We start from the raw sequence: 15,461 nt of genomic DNA, 5'->3' as shown, positions 1-15,461 counted from the left end.
GTAATCTTAAGTGAATAACACAAATGCTACTGGTTTTCTCTTTTACGAAATGAGGACAACTTCACAGATTTATGGTAAGAACTGAAATTACGTGTGTCAAGTTTTAGCACAGTAACTGCCACAGGATAAGCATTCTATGTACGGAAGCATTTATTATTAAAGATATTCTAAAGAAAATAATAGGCAAAAATAATTAAATATTTGAAGTAGTTTCTTTGGATTTTAAATAAGGTCTTTAAACTGAAAGATATTACATTCAATAATGAAATCAGAAGTCAAATTTATCTTACATAATATATGAACTCATTTAAAATTTAGCTGCAATGTACAAAAGCTTGTGCACATTAAAAATCCCTTAATAAAATGGCAAAATAATACATTAAATATCAAATATCAGTAATTTAAATATAAATAAGCTGCATAATTTTATATCAATCAATTGAATATGGTAATTAACCTGTTCTGTGAATAAAGGAAAACTCCACTTGAAAATTTCAAGTGTTTATTTCACTGAACAAGCAATCATGTGGTTCATCATACTGTACAGGATCTATGCTTACTATAAACTTTTAATTTCCCATGCCACCCTACCTAACAACTTTCTAACTTACTAACTTAATTCTTTAGCACAATGGCTAGCAATGGAGAGATAACCAAAAGTTCTCTCTGGAATTAATTCTCTGGAATTAACCAACTCTACAGTATAAACTTATCATTAGTCAAATTGATTTTCTCACTTTTCTTCTTCACCAACATTTTTAGTTCTGCACTTTTACTCAAACTATCTAAAATAAGTATGCTCTTTAGTATTCTCTCTGCTAAAGGAAAACTCGTAAATATCTTAAATATCTCCTCCACTTATTAGCCTCACTGAGTCTGACCTAGTCACTGAATGTTTCCCTGCTTCAATTCCTCTCGTTAAGTCAAGGATAAGAGAAATAGCTATCTCTTTTCAAAGTCATGAAGGTAATATAAATAAACATGATTTAGAATGTTCTATGGAGACAAACTATGCAAATTATCAGTTAATATTACTGAGTTCATTATACAAAGATCATTTCAGATGTTACGGTCTTCCCCTTACCTTCTCTGATTACTAAGGTCATAGCCATTTCTTCTGCATTCATGTCTTACATGCGTTTGTTATTTTCAGTTCATGCTAGCAAAATATATACACTGTTTTGTATTGCTTAATTTTCTGAGTATAGTGCACATGCCAATAAACTTGGGACTGATAAATAATACAAAACAAGAAATGCCAATAAACTGACATGCCCATAAATTCTCTGTGGGCTGAGATCATGGTTTAAATTTGTTTTGAATCATTATTACTAAGAGATTTTAAACTTACATTGGTTCCATTTATCTACTTACATTTCCAGTTAAAAGACTGAGATATAGGGGCGCCTGCGTGGCTCAGTGGGTTAAGCCTCTGCCTTCAGCTCAGGTCATGATCCCAAGGTCCTGGGATGGAGCCCAGCATTGGGCTCTCTGCTCAGCAGGGAGCCATTCCCCACCCCCTTGCTCTCTGCCTGCCTCTCTGCCTACTTGTGATCTCTGTCAAATAAATAAGTAATATCTTAAAAAAAAAAAATTGAGATATAATTGCAAGTAACCACAAATTCAAATAATCCACGAATCATCTTAGGAAACCAATGTAATTTTATAAGGTTATTAGCTTATTTCTATTTTAACAAGTCTTACCTGTTTTTTCTTCCATATTTTATTTGAATTTTCAAAATATTCTGCAGTATAGTTTCATTACCACTTTATACAATATCATTACTGATAAATATTTTAAAATATGGTAAAATATTTTTACTAGCCTCAACAACTATATTTAGCATGTATTTCTCTTTAAACCAAAAATTGGTTTATGTATGTATGGAACATACATACATCTCATTAGCAGATGGTCTTATCAAATAATTTCAAAAAGGAAGCAGTTATTTCATGACTGCCTTACCCATTTAGACAACAAATTTTTTAAAGTTATTAAGTTGTGATGAGCACTGGGTGTTGTATGGATGTGCTGAATCACTATATTTTGTGCCTGAAACTGATATTACACTGTATGTTAACTAAATGGAATTTAAATAAAAACTTTTTACAAAAGTTATTAAGTTGGTAATCTAAATATTTACCTGGATAAAATTCATGTACACCTCACTTTATAATTATGTTGGTAGGCAAATACCTCATAAAATATCAGTCAGTTGTACTGGAACTTTGTCATACTGTTAACCATTGTCTTCTCCTCCTCCTTATCAGAGTAAATCTAAATCAATTTCGATATTAGAGAAGAGACTTCACTTCTGCCTCTGTCTTACATCTTTTATTCCTGAGATTCTTTTTTATATTTATCATGAAGTTCTCTTTGCCCCACACTAAAATCTGTTAAGAACAACTTTATCGGGACACCTGGGTAGCTCAGTTGGTTAAGCGTCTATCTGCCTTTGGCTCAGGTCATGAGCCTGGGGTCCTAGAATTGAGCTCTGCATTGGGCTCTTTGCTCAGTGGGGAGTCTGCTTCTCCCTCTGCCTACTGCTCCCCCGCTTGTGCTCTATCTCTCTCTCTCTGTCAAAAAAATAAATTAAAGAAATAACAACTTTATGTAATAATTGGCATAAGAATGGCTACTGAGGAATATTAGGCATGCCCTCACACCAAATTAGGTCATTTGCTTTCTGCAGAATTCTGTCAGTGGGGAAACAGAAAACTGAGAACAGAGAAAAACAATTCAAACACTATGACCAAGTATGTTCACCACCAGGCTAAACATGTTACTCTCTAATAGTCATCCTTTTTAAAGAATAAGTAGGATTTTAAAGGATTCTAAAAAGCAATAGAAAAAATATGAATAAAAGTTACAGCTGTAAAATCTGGGATATGAGAACTTAAGTTTTGTATCTTTCAATTTTCTTTAAATTTCTCCAAATAAATTTTAGGGAAAAAAAAAAGTGAACTGCAATATGTATAGGCTTAAAGGTTAGAAATAAAGAAAATAATTCAGGAAAAAAAATACTAAGATTTTATTTATTTATTGGAGAGAGAGAGTGGCGAGCAAGCAAGGTAGCAAGCACGGGGCAGGGAGGGGAGAGGGGAAGAGGGTCAGAAGAAGAAGTAGACTCCCCACTGAGCAGGGAACCCAATGTGGGGCTGAGATCATGACCTGAGCCAAAGGCAGATGCTTAACTGACTGAGTCACCCAGGTACCAAAAATAATTTAAGGAAAACATGGTTGTAACAGAAAATGTGTACTTATCTATTTGAAAGTGACTAGTACAATGCTCAGTCTAAATTAAAGTGTTACTACAAAGTTAAAAATTTTAAATCTTGAGGAAGTATCTACTCCAACTATTCTTAGAACTGCTAAAGTCTAAGAACGTGAAATGTCTGGAATAAAAACAATGTGAAGGATTAAATGCTTGAAAATAGGAACCTATTTTAAAAGGTTAGCAAAGTTATAAAATACAAAACCTTAAGTGAGAGAGAAATGGCTACTGTTGAAGAAACTAAATATAACAGATTCTTGAGCCAGATGACTTGGGTTGGAACACTAGCTCGACAAACTTACTAGTTGTGTGACCCTGGACAAACTGCTTGACCACTCTGTAACTTACTTTCCTCATCTGTAAAACAAGGATAACAATAATATCGATCTCAGGAATTATTATAAGGATTCAACAATTCAATATGTGCAAATTGCTTAGAACAGAGACAGACACATAATACACACTGTTAATTTTAGCTATTTTTTAAAAATAAATTGAGCAGTATTTATTCAATGTTCGGCTTCACTGACAAAAGTTTAACTTGCCAGGGATTTTGTTACAAATTCTACTACTGGGACCCTGACTCAAGCCTTAAGAATTATATAACTTCAAGAATTTAGAAGCTTTCTATCTAGTTCCCACAATAAAGTTCCCAATCAAACTAGAAAACAAGTATAAAACACTTATGATTGATCATATTGTGATAATGGCATTATGCAATGCCCAAACTCTAGCAATAGCAAAATTACAGTAGAAATTATTATCTCTATTTCACAGATAAGGAAACAGAAGGTAAAATAATTAGATAATTTGGCCAACATCATATTGCTAGTAAGTAACGTAAGGGCAGGACTATCTATGTATACCTACCACCATAGCCCCAAATATCTAATAGTACTCAGCACAGATCTGATGTTTGTAAATGACCAGTGGGTACAGGGAAGGATGGAGGGATGGATGGATAAATGTAGCAATCAGTAAACCAAATATTAGGTGCTCTAGGGTAGCCATTGGCCCTGGCAAATTAGCCCAACTCTGTTAAACTAAACTTTCTAAGGGAAGGTTCTATAAAGGCAACTTATTTTTATGTAGTCATATATATGTTAGTCAGAGACCAAGACTACATGCTCCTAACCCCATGAAATATGAGTAGCTATTGTAATACGCTTCAAGAAATAAAGGAATTTTTTTCAACTAATGATAACATCAACTCAATATCCATGCCAATGGAAAGAAGTAGGAGTTCCAAATACAAAAATAACATACCCTCGTGCACTGTTGGTGGGAATGTAAACTGGTACAGCCACTATGGAAAACTGTATGGAGATTCCTCAAAAACTTAAAACAGAAATACCATATAACCCAATAATTCCACTACTGGGTATTTACTCAAAGAAAATGAAAACACTAATTTGAAAAACTGTATGCACCCATTTATTGCAGCCTTATTTACAACAGACAAGATATGGAAGCAAACTAAATGTCAACAATAGATGAATAAAGAAGATGTGGTGTGTGTTGATGTATAGACACACAAACACACACATACACAAGAATATTAAATTGCCATAAAAAGGAATAAAATTTTGCCATGTGCAACAACATTTCACTTACATGTGAAATCTAACAAACAAAACAAACAAAAAGCAGAAAAAGACCCATAAATAGAGAAAACAAACTGTTGATGCTCAGAGGGGAAGAAGGTAAAGAGATGAGAAAAATAGGTAAAGGGGAGTGGGAGGTAGAGGCTTCCAGTTACAAACTGAGGAAGTCTCTGGAACGAAAGGCATGGCATAAGGAACATAGTCAGTGGTGTTGTAGTAGTACTGTATGGTGACAGATGGTAGCTATACTTGTGGTGAGCACAGAGTTGTTGAATCACTATGTTGTATAACCAAAACTAATGTAACGTGTCAACTATACTTCAATAAAATAAAAAAATAACATACTTGGCTATTTGAATATACTGTTTGTAGATTACATAATTGAAACAAAATAATGAAACTATGCTGATGCCTAATTCAGGCAAAGAAAGAAACTGATTCATCCTCCCCAAATTATCCCCTACTACAATGACACAAAGCACCAGCCTACGATGAATTCTTTCATTTTTTTGTAAGCCCAATTTTGGGTTGGTATTTCCCTTGTTTGCGGTAAAAGAGAAACAAAATACCTGTATTTAAATTTTCCCTTTTATATTCTTAGCCCAAAAAGAAGTGTAAAAAAAACGTATGAACACTAACAGAAAATCCCCATGTTGAACCTAAAGGCAAAACATACTGAATGTAAACAAGTTCACTGTGATAAATCTCATTATATTTACATTTATTAGAAAATTACCAGTAAAGAAGTTCTTCTGTGCAAAGATAAAGTGGTAGGTGGCTTTATAAACCTCTAATTCACACTGCCAAGTCTGTGGCATGTTCCATATTCGGGGATAACTGGCATTGATGTGGAACTGCAAATGAAACATTAAGTAAAAATGTTAGAGCTTAAAATGTGACACTGTGTGAAGAACATCAGAAATAAATTCACACATACACTAATAAGAGTAATTAAAACTTATTTTCCCACTGAGCTGAACAGAGATCCCTTTAAGATTCTAATATTACTGAGGCTAAAGGTCAATATCTATGGTTATATCCAGCTCCTTGAAAGAGTAAGCCATGAAAACTTTAAGAACAACAAAGCAGACTACAGTTTTGATACTGTACTTTAGCTAAACTAACACAGTAGCAACCAACGTCCTTAATTCCTCTTTAAACCTAATCTGTTATGTGAGAGGTTTGGCCACTAGTGCCTTCCAGGTTCCCATCTGGCAGTTTGATAGGGAGCTTTATCATGTATTTAAGGTGTTTTATCATGTATTCCATCTGCCAAAGTTCAGAGATTCTGCTAAAGGCAAGAGCTGCCTAAACAGGAATAGCATTATTGCCAAGCACCATTTATAAGCAATAGCTCAGGAATTCGTTAAAATGCTGAATATGCCAGTTTAATATACATTTATAGTATTTAATATATTCTTTTATTTTAATTTTAATTTTTTTTAAAGATTTTATTTAATTATTTGACAGAGATCACAAGTAGGCAGAGGCAGGCAGAGAGAAAGGAAGGGAAGCAGGCTACCTGCTGAGCAGAGAGCCCAATGTGGGGCTCAATCCAGGACCATGGGATCATGACCTAAGCTGAAGGCAGAGGCTTTAACCCACTGAGCCACCCAGGCACCCCAGTATTCAATATATTCTTGGTAATTACAAATTTCTCCTCTTAATTTACATATATAAGTGTAAAAATGCTTTTTTTACATAATTAAGACCTAATATAAGAGAATCTTATAAAAGAGTCCTTTCTGAATATTAGCCATTCTACATAGTGGCTTTTGTTATTATTGTTAATGTTGTCTTCCCTGATGAAGAATAATCCACCTGATAATGAAATGAGGCCCCAACCTGCCATTTAATCATAAGTACTTCCATATTTTTTCTAATACGGAGCAATCTGCAGTATCAATAAGATTTTATTCTTTTTACCTCATTCATCAAGTAAAAGGAAAATGGCTTATTAAGCCATGAGCAAGAATCCAATGGGGCCAGAAACATATAGTGAAAAATTATTTCATTTATAACACAGGAATCAGTCTAAACATAAAATAAAATTTAAAAATAATCTCAGGTGCCTGCGTGGCTCAGTGGGTTAAGCCTCTGCCTTTGGCTCAGGTCATGATCTCAGGGTCCTAGATCAAGTCCCGCATTGGGCTCTCTGTTCAGCAGGGAGCCTGCTTCCCTCTCTCTCTCTCTGCTTGGCTCTCTGCCTACTTGTGATCTCTCTCTCTCTGTCAAATAAATAAATAAAATCTTTAATCATCATCATCATCAACATCTAACAATTTTTCACATTTTTAAAGATCAAAAACCATGCTAGCACAGCCTTATATTCACTTTGCTCATGACCAGAAGCAGAGCAAAAAAGATGCCAGAGTCCACAGCACTGGGAATCTACTCCTCTTCCCAAAAATAACACCAAAAGCACCTGGTAGTTCTTAAATGAGAAGATTATCTATTTAATAACTTCCTGGTCATTAAAATTTTATATTAAAAAATTAAAACCAAATTCAGATTTTATGTATGTAAACAATATCATCATATACTCCAGACTTACTGCTAACATTTCTGCTTCTAAAAGGGTCCGATATTGCATGCTGGTGGTAGCATCAACATGTAATAGCTGTCCTTTAATTGCAGGAGTATAACCTAGTAAGTGAAAACACAAAAATTAAGAACCTAAAAAGATATATATAGGACTAAAAACTTTGTACTGGAAACAACTCCAATCACCAACCAAAGAAGGCATCTCTGAAAAATGGTGATCAGAAACTACACAAATATATCCCAGTCATGGGGAACTTGCTATCTAATAAGTGACCTTTCTCATTTTGGACAACTCTAAAGGAATAAAGTTCCATCTTCACAAAATGTCCTCCTGATTTTGCTTGCCAGTACAAAACTGTTAAGTCCATCCTCTAAATGACAGTTTTCAACTATTGAAGACAACTCCCATGTCTCTTCTTTCCCTACTGACTCAAGGAAAGTTGTTTTAATCATTTTCCTTATATGGAAAATGTTCCATATATAATGATAGTTTCTAAATAATGGCTATTCCTTGTGCAATTAATGACAGCAAACAACATAGTTCCATGCTGAACAAAAGAAGAAAACTGCAAAGTATTTCACTTCTTTTCTTGAAGGGCTGCCCTTCTATAAACACTAATGCTACTATGGTCATTAGTATATAGCTAGTTCAGCATGTATCCGGTTCTGGGCATTTTTTTTTCAAGTACCTAAATCTCTGAAAAACGTTTTAAATGTGTTTGTACTCTATTTTGCTAATATCTATGACTTCATCTGTTTCCCCTCAGACAGTCATCTTAAAAGCCACCTAACCTTTCCCAAGAACCTGACTGGACTTTCCTTAGACCCATAACTCACTCGGAGTTCCACAACCAGTGTGCTGTGGCACCGACCATGAATTCATAGTAAGTATGCTTGAGATATCGATTCCCTCAGCCCTTAGTGGCTCCCTTACCCCAGGTGTACCCATAAATGCACAAAAGAAAGATGAACAAATATTTCCTACGTGGAATATCAGTTTAAAAATGGTAGAAGCACTCCCTTAATTGAATCATTCTCAATTTTATGCAACCCCTCCCAACTGTCTTTTTCCTCCTGCTGTGTCTCTGTAAGGCTACCCTAAAAGATGTTCTTTACAACTTACTAATCTGAACCACCCAGTCCTAGAGAATCTCAAGCATCTGCTTCAAGACTTAGTATGACCATTCTTCTACAACAAGCAAAGGTAAGGTTTAAATCTTCACTGAAAGAGCCTCAAAGGTACAGGGAAAAGATACTCTATGCCATTCTCAGTCACTGTTTCACAACTGATTGTCTAAGTAGATAGACCCAACTCCTACCTTTTTATACAAGCTAATGAATGCAGTTAATCCACTAGTTTCTCTCTTCTTATATCAGGAAAAGAAAAAAAAAAGTGACAGAAACAAGTAAAGAGAGCCAAGCATGATATAAAAACTACTCAATTTATACTCAGCCATAGTAACACTGTTGGTTAATGACTTAAAAATATGGGTAAGTTGCTATTCTCTGTACTCTCAAGAAGTGAATCAATAAGGTAGAATTTCACTTTAATTATTCTCAATTACAAATACACTAAGAGGCTAGGAAGAAGGAAAATGAAATAGGCTATATAATATTTTGATAAATTTAACAAAAGGTATTTAATCACATTATTGATTAACTTTATGAGTCCAAATTTCAAATGTATGATAAATTTAGATTAGCTTGGATAAAACTATAGCAGAGTATTATTTAGTATTTTAAATATGAAATGTTCTGCTTTCTTAAAGCTATATTTTTCAAAGTACCAGGCTTACTCCCTAACAAAATCTATTAACAATAAAACCTTAAAACAAAGCCTTTCGGTCATTCTATCACATACTGCCCATATACCATGTTCCAGGTACTGGGTTCAGCACCAAGTTTATATCAGTTTAAAAAAAAAAAAAACACCACCTGGTCTTACAGAGCAACAGACAAACAGGAAAAATACATTTTAAACAGGTTATCCTCAGTCTCACAAAAAATAAGTATAGGGGATGATGAAAGCATAAACCTAACGATTTAAAAATTTTCCCTTCTCTGCAGGTATACAAATAATTTGATTATGTAATTAATATGTACTATCAAGTAAATATAATAGAAGGCTGAAAAAGAAAACCCCATTAATTTTAGTATCAATGGGATAGCAAACTATTATTTATAGATTAATCATTCCCCATTAATCATTTAAAATAGGAAAGTTGTCATTGCAGCTTACCATTTTCCTCAACTGTCATTGGAATATTAATTTCTAAATATGAGCCAGCTCCTACATTTACATGTACAGCATTTGTTTCCTATCAAAAGAAAAAAATTAAACCATATAAAATAATTACTTTCTCACTACTTAATCTTACTCCCATCTTTACTTTCCAGTTATTATCACAGATAAAATATCATTAATGATATGAAATGGGTAATAAAAGTTTCTAAGAACAAAAGTTCAAAGTTTTAGTAAAAATACATTAAAACAATTTGGCCAGATATAAAGAAGAAAATGAACCAGATTATAGAATTAAGATTTATTATTAACTTTTCCTACTTTTGGTACTTAATGAAAGCAACATAAATACAATTATTATGGGGGGAGGGTGACAGGAAGCTCATAGAAATGAATCTAAGTATAGAACTAGTTACCAGAAAAATACCCTGGAAAATAATATTCAAATTTTAAACACTGTTTCCTACTATATTATTTCAATAATTACCCTGTTTTTGGTAAACAGCAAATCAATTGTAGCATCTGCAATAATATTCATTCGCAGTTCAAAAGCAAGGATCTGTCGCGGTCTCCCAGGTTGTGCAATTTCAGAAACTTTCAGAACTTGATAATCAGGTGGGAAGAAAAACTTCCACAGACAGTCTCTATATAAGGAGGTATAAAGAGTAACTTGTTACTCAAAATTATATCTATAAGGGAGCAAAATCAGTATTCTAACTTTGTACTATCACTGCTATTTCATTGAACAATTGGACATGAAATAGAAGAAAAAAAAACCTAAGTCACAAAATAACACCAACACTAATTTCCTTTCAGTAAAATGAAAGACCCTTTTCTCCAATGTTTTATACTTCCAAAGATCAATAAGCTTTAAGTATTTTTTTAAAGATTTATTTATTAATTTGAGAGAGAAGCATGCGCAGGTACGCACGCACATGCACAAGAGTTGGAAGGGGCAGAGGCAGAGAATCTTCAACACAGACTCCCTCACTGAGCACAGAACCCAATGCAGGGCTCAATCTCACAACCCATTAGATCATGACCTGAGCCAAAACCAAGAGTCCCAACACTTAATCAACTGAGCCATCCAGGTACCCCAACAAGCTTTGAGTATATAATACACTATTGTCAAACGAGATATAGGTAAGAACAAATCTGCACTGTTCAAGCATACTGTGAGAAATTAAAGACTTTCTACAAGCATATCAAGAGTTAAAGAAAGAACTAAAGGAGGATGGTTTAATTAGAATCATTCTGCTATGGATGAATTATTTAGCCTTTCTGAAGACACCTGACCTGCTTTCTCATCTGAAAAATAGGAATAACACAACTTGCCTCATAGAATCTGAGGATTAAATGACAACCTATATGGAAAAGACTTGACAGTACATGATGCTTGAAAAAATGGTTATTATTTCTTTAATTTTTATAATCATTATTATTTTTAGAGAAGCAGGGGGCAAAGGGAGAGGGAAAGAGAGAATCTTAAGCAGACTCCACACCCAGGTTGGAGGCTGAAGCAGGGCTTGATCTCATAACCCTGAGATCATGACCTGAGCTAAAATCAAAAGGCAATGCTTAACCAGGTTCCCCTTACAATCATTATTTTTAATCAATAATCTATCAATAAGAATCTAAAGGTCAGTAGATCTCTAAACAGTAAAGAAGCCAAAGCTCTAATACATTTGCCTCCCCTCATCATTCTCACAAATATGAAAGAACCCAAGGACTTTCCATTTAAGAGTCAAAATTAATGTAATGTTATTCATACATTCAGAGAAGGTGACAGTTTATAGCTTTTAAAAAGGAAGGGTTGAAAAAGTAACAAAAAATGCTACTTGGAATAAATAAGGTAGGGAATAATTAGATGAATAGAACAAAAGGTGAAAACTGACCCATTACAGACTATAACTTGCCATCAAGTTAGTGTATATGAACGAAAAAGTTCTGCAAATGTTCTAGCTACAACATACAAAACATGAAACTAAGACTATTAAAGATTAAAAAAATCCAATATGATCATTGAATGAAAATGAATATCCACTGTTCGGTGGATAGCAGGATATAATGAAAAGAGACGTGGACTTGAAAGGCTGGTCTGAATGTTAGCTCTAGATGCTACAGCATTATTATCTTGCCTAAATCACTGAAGCACCATTTTCTCACAGTTGTAATAAGCTTACCATATATGCCCTACATATCTCACTGGGTTATGAGAATCAAGTGTGAAAATATAAACAAAAGCATTTATGTGGAAGCATTAAAGAGGCAAGACAATGTTGATAATGTTTGCATTATTGTAGCTATCACCATCTAAGGATTAAGTACAAATCTCATAACGTTTGTATTTCAATTCTGACATGAAAACTCTCAGAAAGAAAATATCACGAAGGAAAAGCTGAATATCGTAATGATTCAGAAAAATCATGTAAAGGTGGTAGAATGAAATCAAAATCCAGAAGCTAACAAGATCAAAATCTCTTTTGAAGAGATCAAAGTCTTGTCACAAAGCTGAATGAAAGAGCCAATAGCAAAAAAGTTGCGATTTCTTCCTAAATTTCTTACATCTTAGTGGATGCTAAGAAAACTGACCTTACAATTCATTTCTGATTACAATTCATATTTGTATAGAAAAGCAAAATGGTGGAGAAGAAAGGAAATGGATACAAAAGAGGAAATGCATTGTTTGTACATGTTAAGTAAGAAGTATCGTTAATAAACTAAAAGCATGTGAAAGTAAGTTTTTCAGGGCACCTAGGTGGCTCAGTTGGTTAAGCGTCAACCTTTTGTGCAGGTCATGATCTCAGAGTCCTGGGATGGAAAGCCTAGCGTTGGGCGCCCTGCTCAGTAGGGAGTCTGCTTTACCCTCTTCCTCTCCCCACCGTCCCACTTGTGGTCTCCCTCTCTCTCAAATAAATAAAATCTTTAAAAAAAAAAAAAAAAAAAAAAAAGAAGTTTTTCTTTTTTCTCTTCTTTCTTTCAAATAAACCTGAATGAATGGTTTTAAGTCCAGGTTAAGAAAGATATTGCTGTTCTCTTCTGACAGTGGCAAGATCTACTGAAAAGAGTCGATAAAACAAATTTTTCGTTTTTTCTTTTTTCATTTCTCCACATAATACAAATACCACTTCAGAAGTGAATATGGCTATTTAGTAAAAGAATTTTAGTTTGGACTTTTATGTAAATATACCCTAATTTTTTTTTAATGTAACAAAATGAAATACAGTTTAAAAATAATCATACTTTATTCAAGTTTTAGAAATGCAAGTATTTTATGTGTCTGTGTTGAACCTTCTTAAAAATATTTTCCTTTCAAATATAATAATGTATAAATATAACTGTTATGTATTAGGATGTAAAAACCCTCATTTTCAACTATTCTCATTTTCAACAATTCCAACACAGTATGGCTTACTATAGGAAAAATTTTATCATAAAAGGAAAATTTAAATCCAGTAATTTGGAAAGCATTTGTTTCCTAACCTGAAATTTTAAGCTGTTCACTTCCAAGTCTAATAAATAACCTAATCCAGAACTCAACAAAGTAATGCATTAGCATATTGCAGAAGTTTTCAAATATACACTTACTTACTCATTTATCATACAATTGTTAAGTAGCTACACTTGATGGGACAGGTATTTCTATACACTAGAGATACAAAGGTTAACACGCGACTTAACAAAATATGTATTTCTTCTAACAAGCTAGGTCGAAAGCACTTTTTGAAACAAGTATATCAAGTCAGTATCAGCACTCTTCATTAGTCCATCAACAGCCCAACAGTATCTACTTCAGTGAATGGTTTGGCTTGTATTTCTCCATTCAAGCTTGTTTATGAACAGAAAAACTAAGCTGATTTTAGGCAATGTCTATTTACATAAAAATTTAGATATTCCCTCATAATTAGTGGTAAATGTCCCCTTCTTTGCTTAAAACTCTTTAGTAAGTAGAAACGTGGTCAGAATGTATTAAAATAAGAATTACTTCAAAATTAACAGAACGACTAAAAAATAAAAAAAAAAACCACCTTTCAGACCCTGTCCATGACTCCAGTATAAAATCTTTCTTAACTACCTCCAAGTCTCCTAACAACCTGTAGAAACTATAAGACAAATCTCCATTGTCATCATGCATTTGTAGAACTCTTCCTTTTTCTCAATTATTTGTCCTCCTCTTCCTTCATTGGCTACTAAAAAGCCTTCCCCAATTCTTCTCTGATGAGTTATGTATCTATTATAAAAGAATTGTGTCCCCCTAAAAATTCATACATTGAAGTCCTAACCTTGAGTACCTGAGAATTTGATGTTTGGAAATAGGATATTTAGAGAGATGATTAAGTGAAAATGCAGTCATTAGGGTGTGCCCTAATCCAATATAACTAGTGCTCTTCTAAGACAAGGAAATGTGGACACAGAGACCTACAAGACACACAAAAGGCAAGACCATGGGAAGACCAGAGAAAAGATGACCATCTACAAGCCAAGAAGAGAAGCCTTGAATACACCCTTTCTTCACAGCCTTCAGAAGGAACCAAACCTACCAACACCTTGATCACAGAATTCTAACCTCCAGAACCATGAAAAAAATTTCTGTTGTTTAAACTATACAGTCTATGGTTCTTTGTTATGGCAGTCTTAGCCAACTTGTACAGTACGTTTCTAAGTGCTTCATCAAGACTTTTTCCTTACCTCTTCTTCAACCCTTAATAAAACTTTTGTTTGTTTTTCCTCAATGAAACTGAACTGTATGTCTTTTGTCTCTGAATCTCTACAGCCCAACATTCCCTGGCAAATTCACTGATTAAATACAAAAGAAAAATCAAAGAAACCAATAAATATGCTCCTCATTCACCATTTTTCTAACAAATCAGCCCCTCCTTCAGAATGAACTTGCTTATGCCAACTTATAATTTGAATTAAAATTATAATTTATAATTATAATTTGAATTAAAATGCTTATAATTTGAATTAAAATGCTTAGTGATATCTTACCCTGCCGTAATATAAGAGCTTATAAAATATTAAGCCACTTTTTTAATAAAATTTATATCATTCAACATTAAAAGATTTACTAGAAATATAATTTACTCAAGTACCTTTGCCTATCGGCCCATGGCCCATAATTGAAATCTGTTCCTTTACCACAAACTATATCCAGACCCCAACATGGAGGCAAATCTTGTAATTTGCAATCCTCACTGCTCATTTCTCCTTCAATATTTTCTTCTGTTTCTTCTGGAACAAGTCCTATAATGCAGAATATACAATAGAAAGGTAATTACTTAAAATTACTGTTTATAGATTCCCTAGACCAGGAGTTCTAAAAATGTTGCTTTCAGTAATCCTTTACACTATTAAAAATTACCAAGGATAAACAGTGGGGTTTTTTTTTTGTATTATCTCAATCATAATTTACTGAATTCAAAATTGAAACTGCACAATTTTTTAAAATTTTATTTTTAAGGTAACAACTCATTGCATGTTGATGTAATAAAATGTTTAATAAAGTTTAACTCATCACATTTCATTTAATATAACTTAATGAAAATGCGATATGAAAAAGTTATTTTATAAAAACTAAGAGAAATTTTAATTCCATTTTTAATGAAAGTACTTTTCAATGAAAAAATAACCATATTTTCTAAAACAAATTCATTTAGAAGTAAGTGTTGGCATTGTTTTTATTTCAGCAAATCTCTTTAATGTCCAATTTACTAAAAAATAAGCAAATTCTTAAAGCTGCTTCTGCATTTAATTTATTTAAGTATCTGAAGAAAACCTAGCCTCAAATAAACA

The 15,461-nt window shown here is 33.4% G+C and overlaps 1 protein-coding gene across 5 annotated transcripts in view; it reads right to left on the bottom strand.

The window, feature by feature from the left end:
• KIAA1109 (KIAA1109 ortholog) overlaps window positions 1–15,461 on the bottom strand; it is a 220,928-nt gene that overhangs the window by 164,311 nt on the left and 41,156 nt on the right. For 3 of the 5 annotated variants that reach the window (XM_045083613.1, XM_045083614.1, XM_045083612.1), the window contains exons 12-17: window positions 14,762–14,912; window positions 10,153–10,309; window positions 9,663–9,741; window positions 7,434–7,525; window positions 5,616–5,733; window positions 3,624–3,632 (exon numbers count right to left, since the gene is read on the bottom strand). In XM_045083613.1, the coding sequence (XP_044939548.1) occupies window positions 3,624–3,632; window positions 5,616–5,733; window positions 7,434–7,525; window positions 9,663–9,741; window positions 10,153–10,309; window positions 14,762–14,912 (606 nt within the window). The remainder of the gene's footprint in view (window positions 1–3,623; window positions 3,633–5,615; window positions 5,734–7,433; window positions 7,526–9,662; window positions 9,742–10,152; window positions 10,310–14,761; window positions 14,913–15,461) is intronic. The other 2 variants (XM_013053923.2, XM_004747974.3) reach the window with 1 other exon arrangement.

This window comes from Mustela putorius, unplaced genomic scaffold (assembly GCF_011764305.1).
Source record: "Mustela putorius furo isolate JIRA1106 unplaced genomic scaffold, ASM1176430v1.1 tig00000721_pilon_pilon_pilon, whole genome shotgun sequence".
Classification (NCBI taxonomy): domain Eukaryota; kingdom Metazoa; phylum Chordata; class Mammalia; order Carnivora; family Mustelidae; genus Mustela; species Mustela putorius.
This window is presented reverse-complemented; position numbering and strand designations above follow the sequence as displayed.